Below are 15,038 nucleotides of genomic sequence, written 5' to 3' on the forward strand. Positions count from 1 at the left end.
AAATGACAGGTAAATGGATTGATTTACCTGGAAAGATGAAAATGATAGGTTACAAGTGTTTATTAAAAAGCATTACTACATTCAAGTCAATTTATGAATGCCAAGAGCTGCTAAATGGCTGGAAGTGCACCATTCCTTATTTCTGGAATGCATAATCCAAAGCAGGCAGATTTATTGCGCAGAGATTGGGAGAACCGATTCTGGCTGTGTGGGAGCTGCCTTTTAAAAAAGAAAAGGAGGAGGGCCTGCCTAGGTTACTGAATTTTTTTTTTTTTTTTTCTGTCAGATCTCTGCTATGATGAAGCTCAGTAAAATGTGTGAAAAGGAATCACTGCCTGAGACATTTCCTAGCATAATAATGTCAAAAATATTTTTCTACTTGAAGCTGGTTTTGAACTGATACTGTAGCTCTTCATGTGACAGTTCAAGTGTTTTTAGATTTTGGTAGAAGCTAGAGTCGCTTGAGCTTATAAGGAGCTTTGGAGGAAAAGTTCAGTGTTGAAACAACCTCTAAAAGGGTTAATTTGTTCCAGTAAGTGTCACTGTCCTTTTCAGAGGATGAGATTCACAGAATCACAGAATGTTAGGGATTGGAAGGGACCTCGAAAGATCATCTAGTCCAATCCCCCTGCCGGGGCAGGATTGCCTAGACCATATCACACAGGAACGCGTCCAGGTGGGTTTTGAATGTCTCCAGAGAAGGAGACTCCACAACCTCTCTGGGCAGCCTGTTCCAGTGTTCAGTCACCCTTACAGTAAAGAAGTTTTTCCTCAAATTTAAGTGGAACCTCCTGTGTTCCAGCTTGCACCCATTGCCCCTTGTCCTGTCAAGGGATGTCACTGAGAAGAGCCTGGCTCCATCCTCTTGACACTTGCCCTTTCCATATTTATAAACATTAATGAGGTCACCCCTCAGTCTCCTCTTCTCTAAGCTAAAGAGACCCAGCTCCCTCAGCCTCTCCTCATAAGGGAGATGTTCCACTCCCTTAATCATCTTCGTGGCTCTGCGCTGGACTCTCTCTAGCAATTCCCTGTCCTTCTTGAACTGAGGGGCCCAGAACTGGACACAATACTCCAGATGCGGCCTCACCAGGGCAGAGTAGAGGGGGAGGAGAACCTCTCTCGACCTGCTGACCACACCCCTTCTAATACACCCCAGGATGCCATTGGCCTTCTTGGCCACAAGGGCACACTGCTGGCTCATGGTCATCCTGTTGTCCACTAGGACCCCCAGGTCCCTTTCCCCTACGCTGGTCTCCAACAGGTCTGTCCCCAACTTGTACTGGTACATGGGGTTGTTCTTGCCCAGATGTAGGACTCTACACTTGCCCTTGTTATATTTCATTAAATTTCTATCTTTTTTCATTAAATTTCTTAATTTTTCATTAAATTTCTATTTCATCTATGAAGAATTCATAGATGTATAATCAGCATGAGCTGGAAGTTTGAGTGGAGTAAAATCAGAGTCTTCCTGCATAAACCTTACTGGTGTGCTAGGCTAGTAGGATCTTTTTAACTGTCCCTTTAACTTGTTACACATTGGGGATGTGATTAAAAGGAGTGTTATTGCATTTTGAGGTTTTTTGTAGCATCGTAAGTTTGTAACGGAAAGTTATGACTTTCAGATGTTCTTAAATAACTAAGTGGAACAGTGAAACAAAGGTGACAAACACACATCTATATATGTCTGTGTGTGTATGTGTGTTTAAATATATATTAAAAATATATATACCTACTTAAGACCAAGCTGTCTCCAGTAGAGTCTCTTTTTTTTTAACTCCATGATCTGAAGAATTTATTTTTAAGAGTGTGTGTGTTAGTTTTGTTTCTGCATCTGTTGTCTGTAATGCTGCTGTATTTGAATAACCTAGGTCAGGAGTGAGGCAGGGAGAACATATTTTTTAAGTTCCTTCAGATTTAGAATGAATATTCTGATGTAGATCGCAGCAGTCTTTCTTAGTGGCCTTGCTGAACTTCTCTAAAGTCAGCTTGGCTATTCTGTCACTCTCCACAGTTTCCGTGTGTACTGAGCTCAGAAAACAATCTGCAGAGGAATCAAATAAAGCTGTCCTCAAAGAACACCCTTTTTTTTTTTTTTAAAAAAAAAAAAATACTCAAAAAGATGCTCCCAGACTGCATATATAAAGCATCACAACAGTGTTTCATAGATACATCTCTAGAAAAAAAATCTAAGCTGCTAGAAAGTTACTGGGAAAGAGACCCTCAGGCTGAATGTTGCCTGTGAGTTGAAGGCTTAAGTGGAATGGAAGCAACCAAAAGTTGGTGTCCACTTCCAGCATTGCCTTCAGCTCAAGGATTGGTGGTGTGTATGCTACTGCAGATATCACCAAGGATATTAATGACACCAATCAGGTAACCCCTTTAAAACATGTCTGCTGGCTGAGAGACATTTAGAGGTGTGAGCTGTAGTAATGTCAGTGAACATTCTGTCCATCAGCATCAAGGCAGGGTTGATGGGTGGTGTCAGTACTGCTGAAATGTTTGGAAGCTTGGGGGTCTGCACAGCAGTATAGTGCTCTTGGATGCAGATGCATCAATTCTTGTGACTGTCTTGGGAAACTGGGTCTAGACCATTCTCCAGTTGATGTTCTTGTGATTTTTTTTTTTTTTTTTTTAAAAAAAATTTACTTCCTTAGAAGATACTAAAATAGGGGAGTGTGGAGAGAAGCAGCCTTTGTGTAAAAATTTTCATGTTGTCCTTAAATACAGCCAGCTGGATTGGATATCTGGCTGTAGCTGAGGACACTTGTGCTATATAGTAGCTCGCTCTTGGTTACTCATGATGCCATTTAGAGCAAGACACTTGAACTTTACTAATGCTAGCAAAACATTTCCTTCCCTCAGTTCTACTTCTCCCTGGCCAGCCAGCAGCACTGGGTGCCTAGAGAATGCGCTGCCTCTCGATGACATGGTGGTTGGATGAGACACAAGCTGTTTGGTTCTGGTTTTTGCACTGCAGCATTTCTCCTGCTCAGGGCCTTGTTCTGTGGCGGTCATGTGCGGCAGCGTAGCTTTGCCTCCTCTGAACCATCTGCGCCAGTAAATGTGGTCCAGCCACCTCAGAGACTGGGTTAATTTAGCTCCTCTGGTTTCGACAAATACAGCCTACTGTTCTGTGGACACAAACTTGGTTTAAAAATTACTGGATAACCTCTGTCGGTGTTTTGCCACTGCTTTGTTATAGAAGCACAGGTGAGAAATAAACGGACTAGGCAGCCTGCTGTGAGTGGTGTGTGTTTAGCCAGCTGTTAGACTAACTTTGGTAGGGGGCTTATTTACAGTTGTGTTCAATAGCTGAATGAACTGAAGAGATATGTTTAATGTTAACCAGTGTTTCTTATGCTGCTTTGCAGCTTTCTCCTCCCTCCAGGACAGCTAAATCTCTTATGGTGGCTCTCAGCTCTGGTTCTGATTTGTGTCATAGCTGTATTCCAAAGACAGATACAGCCTGACAAGTACAATTTTTTTTTTTTGCCTTGCATGTACTCATCTGCAGAGATTAATTCCTTAGCCCCTTGCTTTGAATATGTTTCTCCCCTGCCCTTTTGTATTTTCTCCCTCGTACCTTTCTCTCTGTGTATCAGATGTAAGCTTCTTGATTTCTCTTTGGAAATCTTTTTCGCTGTCTGTCCAGTCTACATACCATGTGCTGTCAGGAAGCTGAATCTGGCATCTCATCATCCATTATGGCCAGTCTTTATTGCCTGCTCTTTCTTGTTCTTCTAACAAGAATAATTTAGTTTTTTATTGTGATGTGCTGCATAATTTGAGAAGACTAAATGTCTGCAAAACTCATTCTTCATATCCTTCTGTAAAACTCTCCCTTGGTGTGATATTAGCAAAGAAAAAAGTTTCAGTGATTACACTGCTGGACTGCTGAGATGGCTGTTCATGTTTTCCAGTGTTGCCTTGTTTCCATGTTCCTTTCTTTCTCTATGTGCACATATTATGGCATAGACTTATTTTTAGGCATACACAGAGACTTTGGCTTATGGAAAAGGCCAAAGAAGAGAACAGCTCCTCGTTTATGAGTGCACTGGTGTAATGCCTTGCTTTTTTGTACTTGGCCTATTAAGTCTTCAGGGGAGTTGAGAGAAGCGCTGTTTGTACAGCAAAGCCTTCTGCGTTACATAAGCATGAACAGCTTTAACATCAGCTTTTTGCACATCAAACAGTGCATAAAAGGTCCAGGAGGAATCCAAAACAAACTGAGTGTGTGGTTCCCCTTACCCTTTTGCTGCTTACTGGCTAAGTTTTTAGACCCCTGAGCCTGTCTACTAAACTTGCCTCTTTACCAAGATACAGGTACAGGGAGCTTACCTTGGGGAAGACATTCCCTTTTTGTGTCTATGTGACTTCTAATTCCTTCTTTCATGCCTCCTTCTCTTTTGCTTGTATGCCCTGAATGTATGGCAGAATGGGAGATTGAATGTCCTGGGTGGGTGTCTGCGGCCAAAACAACATTAATACAATCTATCCCTTGAAGAATTAGTACGTTTCTTCTGTGCTGCTCTAGGGAACAGTCTCTAGAAGTACTATTAAGTGTAATTTTCCATTGAAATACGACTTCAGGGATAGTAGCAGAGCACTTTATCAGAGCTGGTCTGATTGTTTGCTGCTCATACTGTTGTGGATGTGAAACTTATCCATATATATGCAAAATCTTATTTCCAGTACTTTCCCATAGAATCAGCACAGCTCTGGAGAGGAGAAAAAACTAAAAAGTCTTCTAACAATCATATTATCAGAGATTATTATGGAGTTTGTTGCTGGTTGTAGTGCAACACAGTGAAACTGTGTGGTATTGGTCACTATAAAGTTAAACGTATCCTTAAGAGTCTTTATGGCTGACGGTGAGGTCCGCTGTAAAACGAATTTAGCTTGAAACTCTGTTCTGAAGATAGGTAGCATTCCTGTAAGGCAGACAGGCCACCTCTCTTTGTGATTGCAAATGAGTATATTTTCATCTCTAGACTGTCCCCTGGAATTCACTGTTCATTTGAGGGCTTTTGTTTTATTTCTCTTCGGTTAAAGCTGTTCACGCTTTCATTTGTAGATTAAGAATTAGACCTGCTTTCTCCATTATCAGTCTCTTGCCCGCGGTGCCTTTGCAGGAAATGAGATTGTATTTTCATGACCCCGGGAAGTACCAGTCTGGTAACTTGAATAAAAAAGAACAAAATCAAACACGTGTATGGCATGGGGGGGAGGTAGAAGTTAAAGGAATAGGCATCTTAATGTCTAATTACATGGGGAGGGTTATTGTCATCTCCCCTCCTCCCCCCAAATTAGAGTTCATGTCTAATCCAAGTAAGGCTAAAGAAATGATTATTCGAGCATCTGAGGGGTCTGGACTTCAATATTGAGTAACTGTGTCACAGAAAGCATGTGCTAGGAGCTGTGGATATATGCAGGGTAGGAAATGAGTGTGGTTTTTGCCTGTCTAGCATCAAGGAAGGGGGTAATACTCGTGCTTGATAGCTGATGCAAACAAAGGCCAGGTTATGCATGAGAAAGAATTAAGTCTTAATTGCAGAAGAAGATTTTCCTTTCAGGTGGGATGCAAGGCTTTTAATGCTCCTATTATCAGATCCACTAGATGTATGTTGAAATTGCCACTGTATGAAATCCTTACCATTTGGATTACAAAGTAGTGAAACAAAGCTGTTCAACCCTTTTTTCTCCTGCTTGATGCTTTATGGTACACTAGACGTGACCCTGTGCGACATGCTGTAGGTGAACTTGCTTTAGCAGGGGGTTGGATTAGATGATCTCCAGAGGTCCCTTCCAACCCCAACCATTCTGTGATTCTGTTAAGTACCTGCAAAACAACAGCACCTTCCTTCAATGTTTATTTGAACACTGCTGCTGTTTGGCATTGCAAGCAGAGTTCATCTTGGGAGTGGGCTTGATTCTTATCAGAGATGCTTGCTGGGGTTAGTTATGTGAACTGGTAATAAATGAAAGAATGGGCTCCAAAAAGTCCTGAGAAGCAAACTTCTCTGTGCTGTGGATGAGCTTTTTGTCTATAGGTACTATGTAGTGTTTCTGTTTGCACAACAAGGGAATCACGTGGGAGTGTAGCATATAAAGGGAAAATTACTTCTACTTAACTTTCTTTATTTACTTTATTTACTCACGGATAAAATGCAAACAGCCAATTTTGTGATATGCTGTTACTGTCCTGACACTTGGAGCTCAAAAGGAAAAATAGGACTGGCTGTCATTCTATTATTGTGTAACGAGTGTCTGTATCTCTCTCTCTTGCTCAGGTTGTCTCCTGCTGCATATTATGCTCAGAGGATGATCCAGTATCTTTCCCGAAGGGACAGTATTCGACAACGCTCTATGCGATACCAACAAAACCGTCTCCGCTCTTCCTCCTCCTCTTCTTCCACTTCAGAGAACTCAAGCCCGTCTGTAGAGGGAAATGATCTGGAATTTGAAGATTTTGAGTAAGTGTGCATGCTGCTTTGCCCTCTTGTTTGAGTCTGTTGTCAGCGCAAGACTGCTTTGTGGCTTCCTACTGCTTACCAATCAAAGACATCTTGGGCTTCCTGGAGCAACAGGTTAAGTCAAGTCATTCAATCAATAATTAGAGCAGTGATTGCTACAAATGGGTCTTGCCATTTCTGTTTTGAAAATTAAGGATGCTTTAGGCTATCTTCAACACATCAGGCTATCTCAACCAGATTTAAAAGACTGGTTAAATAAAGAAAAGAATCTTTTTCTCCTGTGGAACAGATGGGGAGCCAAGAGTTTATTAGAGCCTTCAAATCTTGAGACAGAACAGGAACCACTAAGAGGCTTTGCAGGACTTAGTTCTTTAGTCTAAGGCTGTAGGAGACAGCCAGACATGTTCTGTTACTGTTACTTGCTCTATCTGTACAACTTTGTCAAATCAGCTGAAGTTCCTGGGATTGCTTTTTTGGAAGACTTGGTGATTGTGAATCTGTGTTAAGTTAAGGCTTAGTTTCCTGCAAGGAGAGCAAATGGCCTCTTGTGTCAAAGTGAGGAAAGACTATGTATCCAAGCCTTAGAAGAGCACTCCTGTAAGCCACTGTACTTCCTTCTGAGTGGTTCTCCTGACAAACTTTTAAAGTCTGCCCTCCAGTGTCTGCCTTTGGACTTCTAGTGATATCCAGTGTAATCCCAGCAAAAAAATTTATTGCAAACGCTTTCCAATAAATGAAAGTATAGTAATGGATTGTTTAGATGGCATGGAGACCAAAAGCTCAGGAATTTAGATTAAAATCCATTTTAGCAGAAAGGAGGATATGACCTTTCTAGTCCGTCTTCAGTCATTTCCTTTTAAATATGGCATTTTCCCTGAGCACTTTTAAGTATTTCACTGAATTTTTTCCCCTTTTGTGTATATTGTGATTAAAACATAGAATGATTCTGAGTATAACCATAGAAGTAGTCTACGGTGTAGTAGGGAGGTGTGTTTGATGTGAGCTGACAACTCCTTAAAAATCTGTTGCTGCTGCCAGCAGAGGATGCTGTCAACTTTACTACTATCATAACTTTCATATTCACTTGCTTCAATGGTACATACTTGAGATGGCATGTTGTTAAAGCTCCATGTCCTTTGCGTCAGGGTGAAGTCCCTTTATGAAGGACACTGGTAACACTAGCTATTCCCAGAAAAGCAAGATATTAATCCCTTTCTGACTTTTTAAGTGGTGGTAGGCTTTTTTTTCCCTTGGAATGTTGCTCTGTGAAGCTGTCATTTCATGCTCCAGCTATTAAATATTCAGAAGTACAGGGTAAGTGAATGTCTTCCACTGTCATTGTGGCCTTGTTTGTGTAAGAGGTAAATGAGGGGCGATAACGCAGAAGAGTGACTGCCTGGTAGCTTTTCCCAAGCAGCCTCGTGGTCTGGAAGAGCAAAAATATGGTGGCTGCTGGGCCCATTTTGTGAGGCGGGTGCATCACAAGCATAGACCGTAATATCTCTATTATTCCATTTTATTTGTCTGGGGCAGCTTGTTCTGCTGGGAAAAGAAAAGATGGTAAGCTCTTCATTCACAGAGCCAGGCAAATGCCTGCAGAGAAGTGTGTTCCCCTACAGATAATATTCACACAGTAAGAGCACCCAGTCAGTGAAGCAATTCAATCAGCCATGCTAAGGTTGTCTTTCATTTCATACTGAGCAAAAAGAAGTGTTTATTCCTTACTGTGCAGTGGCTGAATTTGTTCGTTGAATATTTCATATTGAATTCTGGTCTATGCGTTCAAGACAGGCTGCCTTTTTCCTTCTCTGCTTCATTATTTCTCCTCGCTGATTAGAGAGTGCTGCTGTGCGGGGGTCCTTAGAGCTGGAACTTGTCTCGTGACTCATTTGATTTCTTCTGCTGACACTTCACAGTGAAATCTCTCATACAGAGTTCTTGCTTCTCCTTTTGGCTCCTGTATCCCTCCTTCTTTGCTTTCTCACCTAAGCAGAGTCATGTATTTCTTCATGTATTTCTTGCCCTGATCTAGATACTCTGGCTTCCAGGCTTTTGCAGATCCGATGTAGGACAGGGAGTTGCTACTGTGTCTAGCTGTCTGCATCTCATGCTTTTCTCCTGGAATCCAGTGAATTTTTTTTAATGTGAAAGCCATAGCAAATTGCCTTGATGCTTTGTCTTCCTAAACTGGTTCATGTAATTGGTAAATATTCTTTCTTCTTTCATTTTCCTGGAGATCAGGAGAAAGTTGTAAGGGGCATTAAACACCAATTGGTTTAACTATACATAGAGCTCTGGGCAGGGAGTGTGTCCTGTTGCTTCTGCAGTGTGCCTGGGAGACACGCCTTCCTCGGCGCTCATCTTTTGTGGGTTCTGAGGGTTTTTTCTACTCTAAGATTCATTGTTGTATATTTTTCAGCTTTGCTCACCTAATGACCTAGTAAGAGGCATGAAAAACTTGGCCTCTGCACTGTTTGTGTGCATATGGCCTCTAAATTTAAGCTAAAGCCTCTCCTCCTGTGTGTCAGTCTAATGGTGTCATTTTCTCCATGCAGTTTCTCCAGAATCTCGTTTGAATTAATTTATAAATACATTTAGTTTGTGATAGCAATAGCAGTAGTGTTGGGCTAAGAATGTGAATTAGAGTGGTTTTTATAGGTATTAGTAATATCCTTCTATTACACCAGCTTTTATAGACAGAGGAGGAAGAGGGAGACACAAGCTATAACTGTGTTATTTGGTCTAATAAGATGTTATCTCTCTCCATGCACTGCCTGTGTTTAACCTGTCACTGTTGTCATCTTACTGCTTATTGAATACAACTGACAACTGTAAACTTAGTCATGTCTGCATGAAGGCATTTAATACAGTTTGTAATATATATACAGATTGTAATATTAGGTCATTAACAGATAAATTTATATGAGTGGGTTTTCAGGTTAGCTTTAGCAGAATCCTAAGCTAAAATGAAAAGGCTGCTTGTATTATGGGATAATAATCTCTGAATGGATAATGACGTCACTTTAGCCTTCCAGCATAACTGGTAAAAATAGATTCTTTATAGACAAAGTCATAGATGTTGAACTTTCTAATTTCAGGGTCTCTTTTGAGTGCATTATGTTTGTATCGCATAGTAAATTTAGATTTTTAGAGCTAAACTATCTTTTCTTTTGACTTCTTCAACAAGTTTGACTGGGTCTCTTCTACATATTTCCTGTAGTTTGAACAGCTCTGGTGCTGGACCCTGTGGGTGGTGCTTCTAGGAGTCCTTGGATAGTGTGAGCTAATTTTTTTTCATGTATAATTCTAAATCTGTCACTGTAATCAGAATGTGAGGGTGTTTCTGCAGGTGAATTCTGGCCACCTCTGCCTCTTTCTTGTCTGTAGTAAGCATGGGAACAAATACACAAATACAGGTTCGTTTTATCTGTCAGACTGAAAAGCAGATCTATAGGACAGTGCACCACTTCGCTGTCTGAAAGCCTTGCTCAAATCCTTTGCTACAGTTCTATAAAGGCTTTCAAGCCAAGGCTAAAGGTGTGACTGTGGCTGACTCCTCTGTTTGCTTTTGAGAGTGGGCTGCCTGGTAGAATAAGATATGGAAGAGCTTGGAGATTACACTCTTTTAATGTCTGCAGCTTTTCCCCTTTCTATCCTCTCCTTTTTCTTTCCTTCCAGGATGATCTGTGCTGGGGTGGATCTGTTCAGTTGTGCCATTGTCACAGACTAGGAAGGTCTTTATTGTGTGTCTACAACAAGACGGGCTTTACCTCACAGGCCCGAAATCTTATTTTGGTGCTTTATCTTTTTAATTTCTTTTGAGACACCACTGAGCACCCAGACAGAGAGTATGAGCACTGTAGGCACTGTTTTACTGAGACCATAATGGGTGTTCTGGTTTTGTGGAAGCAGGCTCTTGCTTTGCAGAGATGATTAATAACTTACGGAAAGCTTACAAGATTCAGAATGAGATTATTTGGCTGTATTTGTCAACTTAAAATCCTTTCGTTTAAGGCATGTTCTGGACCAAGACTTGTGGTTTCTCAGAGGGGCATCTTGCGGGGGTCTCTTCGTAAGTGCATAATCCTGCCATTTTTGGTTGCTTTAATGACACTGTTGTAGCAAGAACTGCCAAATTTAAGTTCCTCCAATAGCTTCTTGCCTTAAAACATTTTAAGATCACAACCTGCCAGCTGACCGCCACTGCGTTAAAGCTGTAAGTCTCACTTCCATTTTCTTGAATATGATTTTCATTTATTTTGGAGAATAGTATGGTAGATTCTTTTTAACCTCTTCCATAGGTGAAGTGTTTGTTTGGGAGTCTGTTTTGTGTCATCGTCAGTGCTCTACTTCAAGCTGGCATTTTGGTTTAACTTTCTTATGTACTAAGGAGAGAAGTGCACAGCGGATTTGACATTCATGTGAGTTATCCAGGTGATCACCCTTCATGTGGAATGTCTTCATTTAAAGCGTCAGCTTCTTTAAGAACCTCGACTTGTGCATCGGTACCTGAAAATATGAGTTAGGAACTGCTTGGAAGCAATTGTGTCTGAACTAACAGTATGATGAGAGAGAGAAGGGGAGACAATGGCTGTGGCAGTGTGGTTACTCAGTGGTGTGCACTTGGGTAGTAGGTTTGGGTTGGGATCCTTTTCTTCCTATTACTTCTGAAATGGAATGGTGGAAGTAGGTTTTGGGTGTGTGTCATGGTGAGAATAAGCATGTGGTTTGCTTAATGACTGAGACAGATTTTGGAAAGTCTGAGTGAGAGGAGAGAGAGGTCGGACATTACCACTTACTGAAATAATTCTTCCCTACCCTTGTGAAGGAATTCCACACTTGTGTTTAAATCCAGTCTCTACCTTTTCAGTCTGACTCTGTATCATTGTTTGCTGGTGATGCAGCAATGGGAGCACTAATCTGCAGAAATGCAATCAATTCACAATGCACCTGCTGTTTTCCCTTAGCACACCAACTACTAAGAGCACACAGGGAGAACTCAGACTCTTTGTACAGCCAGTCTTAGTCTTTAGTGCTCCCCTTCACAGCTGTTCACTGTGCATTCATGTATTTCAGAGTGGTTTTTTTCTTCATGTGATAACCTTCAACTTCTGCAAAAGAAACTCCTTCAAATAAGAGCCAGGTTTTCTTGGCAGGAGAAAGGAGAGATTGGAATGGCTAAAGTTTTTTGTGAGACTTGAAATAAGTATGGAGCTTTTGATCTACAGCTCCAGAACAGTGAAAAAAGTTCTGTCATTGTGGAGAGAGAAGCGTAGGGAATCCCAGAGGAGAGGAAAGAGGTTTATTCTGTAGGGTGACTATAGCTTAAGCTGACATCCTAGGATGGATGGAATGCAAAGTGCTAAGTTCTGATAGGGCGTAGTGAAGGTGGGTGAGAGAGATGACTCGATCAGTGGTAGCCTTTTGGTGTAGTGGTAGAAGGGTAGCATATCTGAACTGCAAGGTTTCTAAATGCAATTAGGCTGGGTTTTTGGTGGTTTTTTTTTCATTTTTCTCCTTATCATCCTGATGTTTACATTTGAGGTTAACAAAAGACAGGGTAGGAGATGTGAGAATCTATGTAGGCTCTTCACATCACTTAAATGCCAATGGAAATGGATTTTTAGGATCTGTGACACACCAGTATACTGCAGAAAAAGCAGCAATTTCTTTCTGGAAGTCTTAGATGGGACAGTTTGTTATCTGTCTCTCTTACTTGAGCAGCTACAAATAATATTCTCGTTAGTAATTTGTTACTTGAGTTCAGATAAAGATATTAAAAGTAGGATTGCTATTTGTTGTATGTACCTGCCTTTGTTGTTTTCTTCCCAGAGCCCTTTTATCTGTGATTTTGATGCTGTTTCTTGGCTCATATGGCGCTGCCTCATCGTTTTTGATGAAAATGGACCTTCTCAAAACTGGCTTTCAAGGCAGACCTGAATTTTGTGGAACTTGGTGGTCACTTTGTGGGTTTTTTCCCCCTCTGTTATAGGTTTCTGGAGCAGTTAGCACTGGGATGTTGCTTCCAGATACATAGAAATTTATGTTAATTATATTCATCATCTTAAACACAGTGGCAGGCTAAGAATGCTAACAAGTCCTGGATGAATGGGAATGATATTGAATCTACTCTTTGAACTTCATTTTTCAAGGATTAGTGAGAGTCTTAGACTGGCTTGTGATCTACTCATAGTAGCCTGCAGCTTCATTTTCCCTATTCTTTTTATCTTTATCTTTTGTGACAGTCTTTTATATTCCCCTTATCTTAGTCTTAATGTCTAATAATGCTGCCTGGATGCAGAGACAGGCAATGACTATTTCCTTGCAGCAGTACTGCAGGATATTGCTAACCTCTCCAGCATAATGTTGTTTTACCATTAAGTCACATTCCAGCAAACCAAGTGTCTTCGTAGCAGGGCAGTGAAAGAATGAGTGCCTTTTGAAAGATGACAGTTGCCAGAAAAGCTCACATCATATTCTGTACTGTTAGTTGCCTGGGCTTGTAGAAATCAAGATGGTACCCTTCATCCAGCTGAGTTTTTCTGCTACTAATGAGCTGTGTTCGTTGTTTTCCTTTTGCTTTTCTTTTGTGTCTGTGAAACTCTTAAGTCAAACTAGGTCACCTAGTAGGTGATGTCTGGTGTTAATGAGAGTGATTAGGAAGCAAGCTGTTATTAGTTTGTTGCTGGCCACGCAGAACAGGCAGTGGTTAGCATTCTTCAAGCCTGTAGGTCTAACAGATTAGAGTTGTTTGTGGAGCTGTGTTTTCATTTCTGTTTCCCTTAGAAGAGCAGTAGCATAATAGAGCAATATATTAAAAAAAAAAAAAGAAGAAAAAGTTAATGCTTACTTTTGACACTTTATTCCAGTATTGAAGCCTGATGGGGCAGCGATTCGAATGTTTGTGCTATGAACTGTGTTCAATGAGCACCAGTTGTGAAGTTTCCAAGTGATTAGAATTAGCCATAGTGATGTTTTCCCTAGTCATGCTCATGTTTGGATGGATGTTTGAAAATGGCTAATTAAGGGGTCTCAGAGGAAGGGTGGTTGTAGTGCTGGATGCCCTGGTTTTTTTTATAAAACACTGAATACAGTTGTTTCCTTAATATTCATATACCAGGTCTAGACTGGGGAGCAGGGATTCTCTACCTTCGTCTGACCTCTGATGTTTTTGTTTTCTAATGACTCACTGTAGCTACGGAGTGTATCAGTCTTATTCTAAAAGGTGTAATCAATTTGTGAGCCCACCATACAGTGAGACGATTAAAATAGAGACAACTGGATACTGCACCTAGATAAGAGTGAGTGCTTCATTCTGATTCCAAATCAGTCTTTCTCTGAAGCAATTAATCCTTGGCATTTAACAGGCAAGTGCTGCTGTTTCTCTTGACCAGGTGATAAATCCTCTCTTATGTGATGCTTCTCTGAAACACTTGATCTTCTGAAGTGCCATTTTTAATCCTTTAAATACATTTTCCCCTGAACAAGCCTTCTGAGAGGTAATCAAGGCTGAGGGGTTTGTTTCCCTCTGGTCAGGAGAGCCATTAGTAACTCAGCAGTCTGCTATTTTATAGGAAGTTTTAGCTGATAAATAGATACAAGTTTTCCCTGGTGTTCCCTTGAAAAAAGCTGCTAGTGAAAGACTGGCATTTCGGCATTCAAATAAACATAGTAAGATGGAAATGAACCATGTCTTGGGTGACTTACCTAACTTCTTTATCAATTACTGTATGAGTAGCTATGTTAAAACTATTCTTCTAGTTCCCGTCTCTCCAGCTGGGCAGCATTGCTCTTTGCAGTTTCTCTAATATTTTTATTCTTCAGTTTTGTTTCGCTTCCAGTGTTATACTTGGGAGTTTGCTCCATGGTCCTAACACATTTAGTACCAGGAAAGGCTTTTCAGGTAGCAGATGCTTCTTTTTGCTTACATTTTCTTGTTTCTTGTTGTCCCTTCTGTTCTGCCTTAAGTACCTCTTCTTCAGTAATGGTCATATCCTTTAAAGATGGGTAGATAAATTTATACCTTTCATTTTTACCAGAGTATGTATATTCTCTTAAATCAGTGTTTTAGTCGTCGTAATGTTTGTGGATATCAATACTTGTGCTCTTTTTGATAGGACCAGTGCTCCTGACTTGCTTATTTGTATCTACTCGTGGAAAAAAGTCTCTGCTCAGAGATAACTCAGTTGTCTTAAATCTTTTCTCTTAAACATAATCCTGGTTTTAAGTGGATACCTTGTCCTCAGAGCCGTAAGTAGGATGGTCCCCTTTTCCTGGGTTGAGTTTACAACTTCTCCAAGACTTAAGGACTGTGAATAAAGTAGCATATACTGGATGTAACCTGTATTTTTTGATTAAGAGACTAGTCCTACTGATCCAGGAGATGTTATTTCAGCTAGTATGTCTCTCTGCAGAGTTGCAACCAACTTGCAATGTGGCTTTTCCTTTTGTCTTCTAGGATACCTGTATCTCACTGAAATATTCAGAATGTCAAGGTTTTATTTATTTCGTGTTTATCTCTTGATTTTGGGAGGCTTATTTCCTAGAAATGCTCCCAGTTTT

General features: G+C 40.7%; 1 protein-coding gene across 4 annotated transcripts in view; it reads left to right on the forward strand.

Moving 5' to 3' along the window:
- The window catches only part of AMBRA1 (autophagy and beclin 1 regulator 1), a 151,623-nt gene that overhangs the window by 36,956 nt on the left and 99,629 nt on the right, over nucleotides 1-15,038 (forward strand). For all 4 annotated transcript variants that reach the window (XM_068399339.1, XM_068399342.1, XM_068399340.1 and 1 more), the window contains one exon: nucleotides 6,294-6,476. In XM_068399339.1, coding sequence (XP_068255440.1) covers nucleotides 6,294-6,476 — 183 coding nt within the window. The remainder of the gene's footprint in view (nucleotides 1-6,293; nucleotides 6,477-15,038) is intronic.

This window comes from Nyctibius grandis, chromosome 4 (genome assembly GCF_013368605.1).
Source record: "Nyctibius grandis isolate bNycGra1 chromosome 4, bNycGra1.pri, whole genome shotgun sequence".
In the NCBI taxonomy this organism is placed as follows: domain Eukaryota; kingdom Metazoa; phylum Chordata; class Aves; order Nyctibiiformes; family Nyctibiidae; genus Nyctibius; species Nyctibius grandis.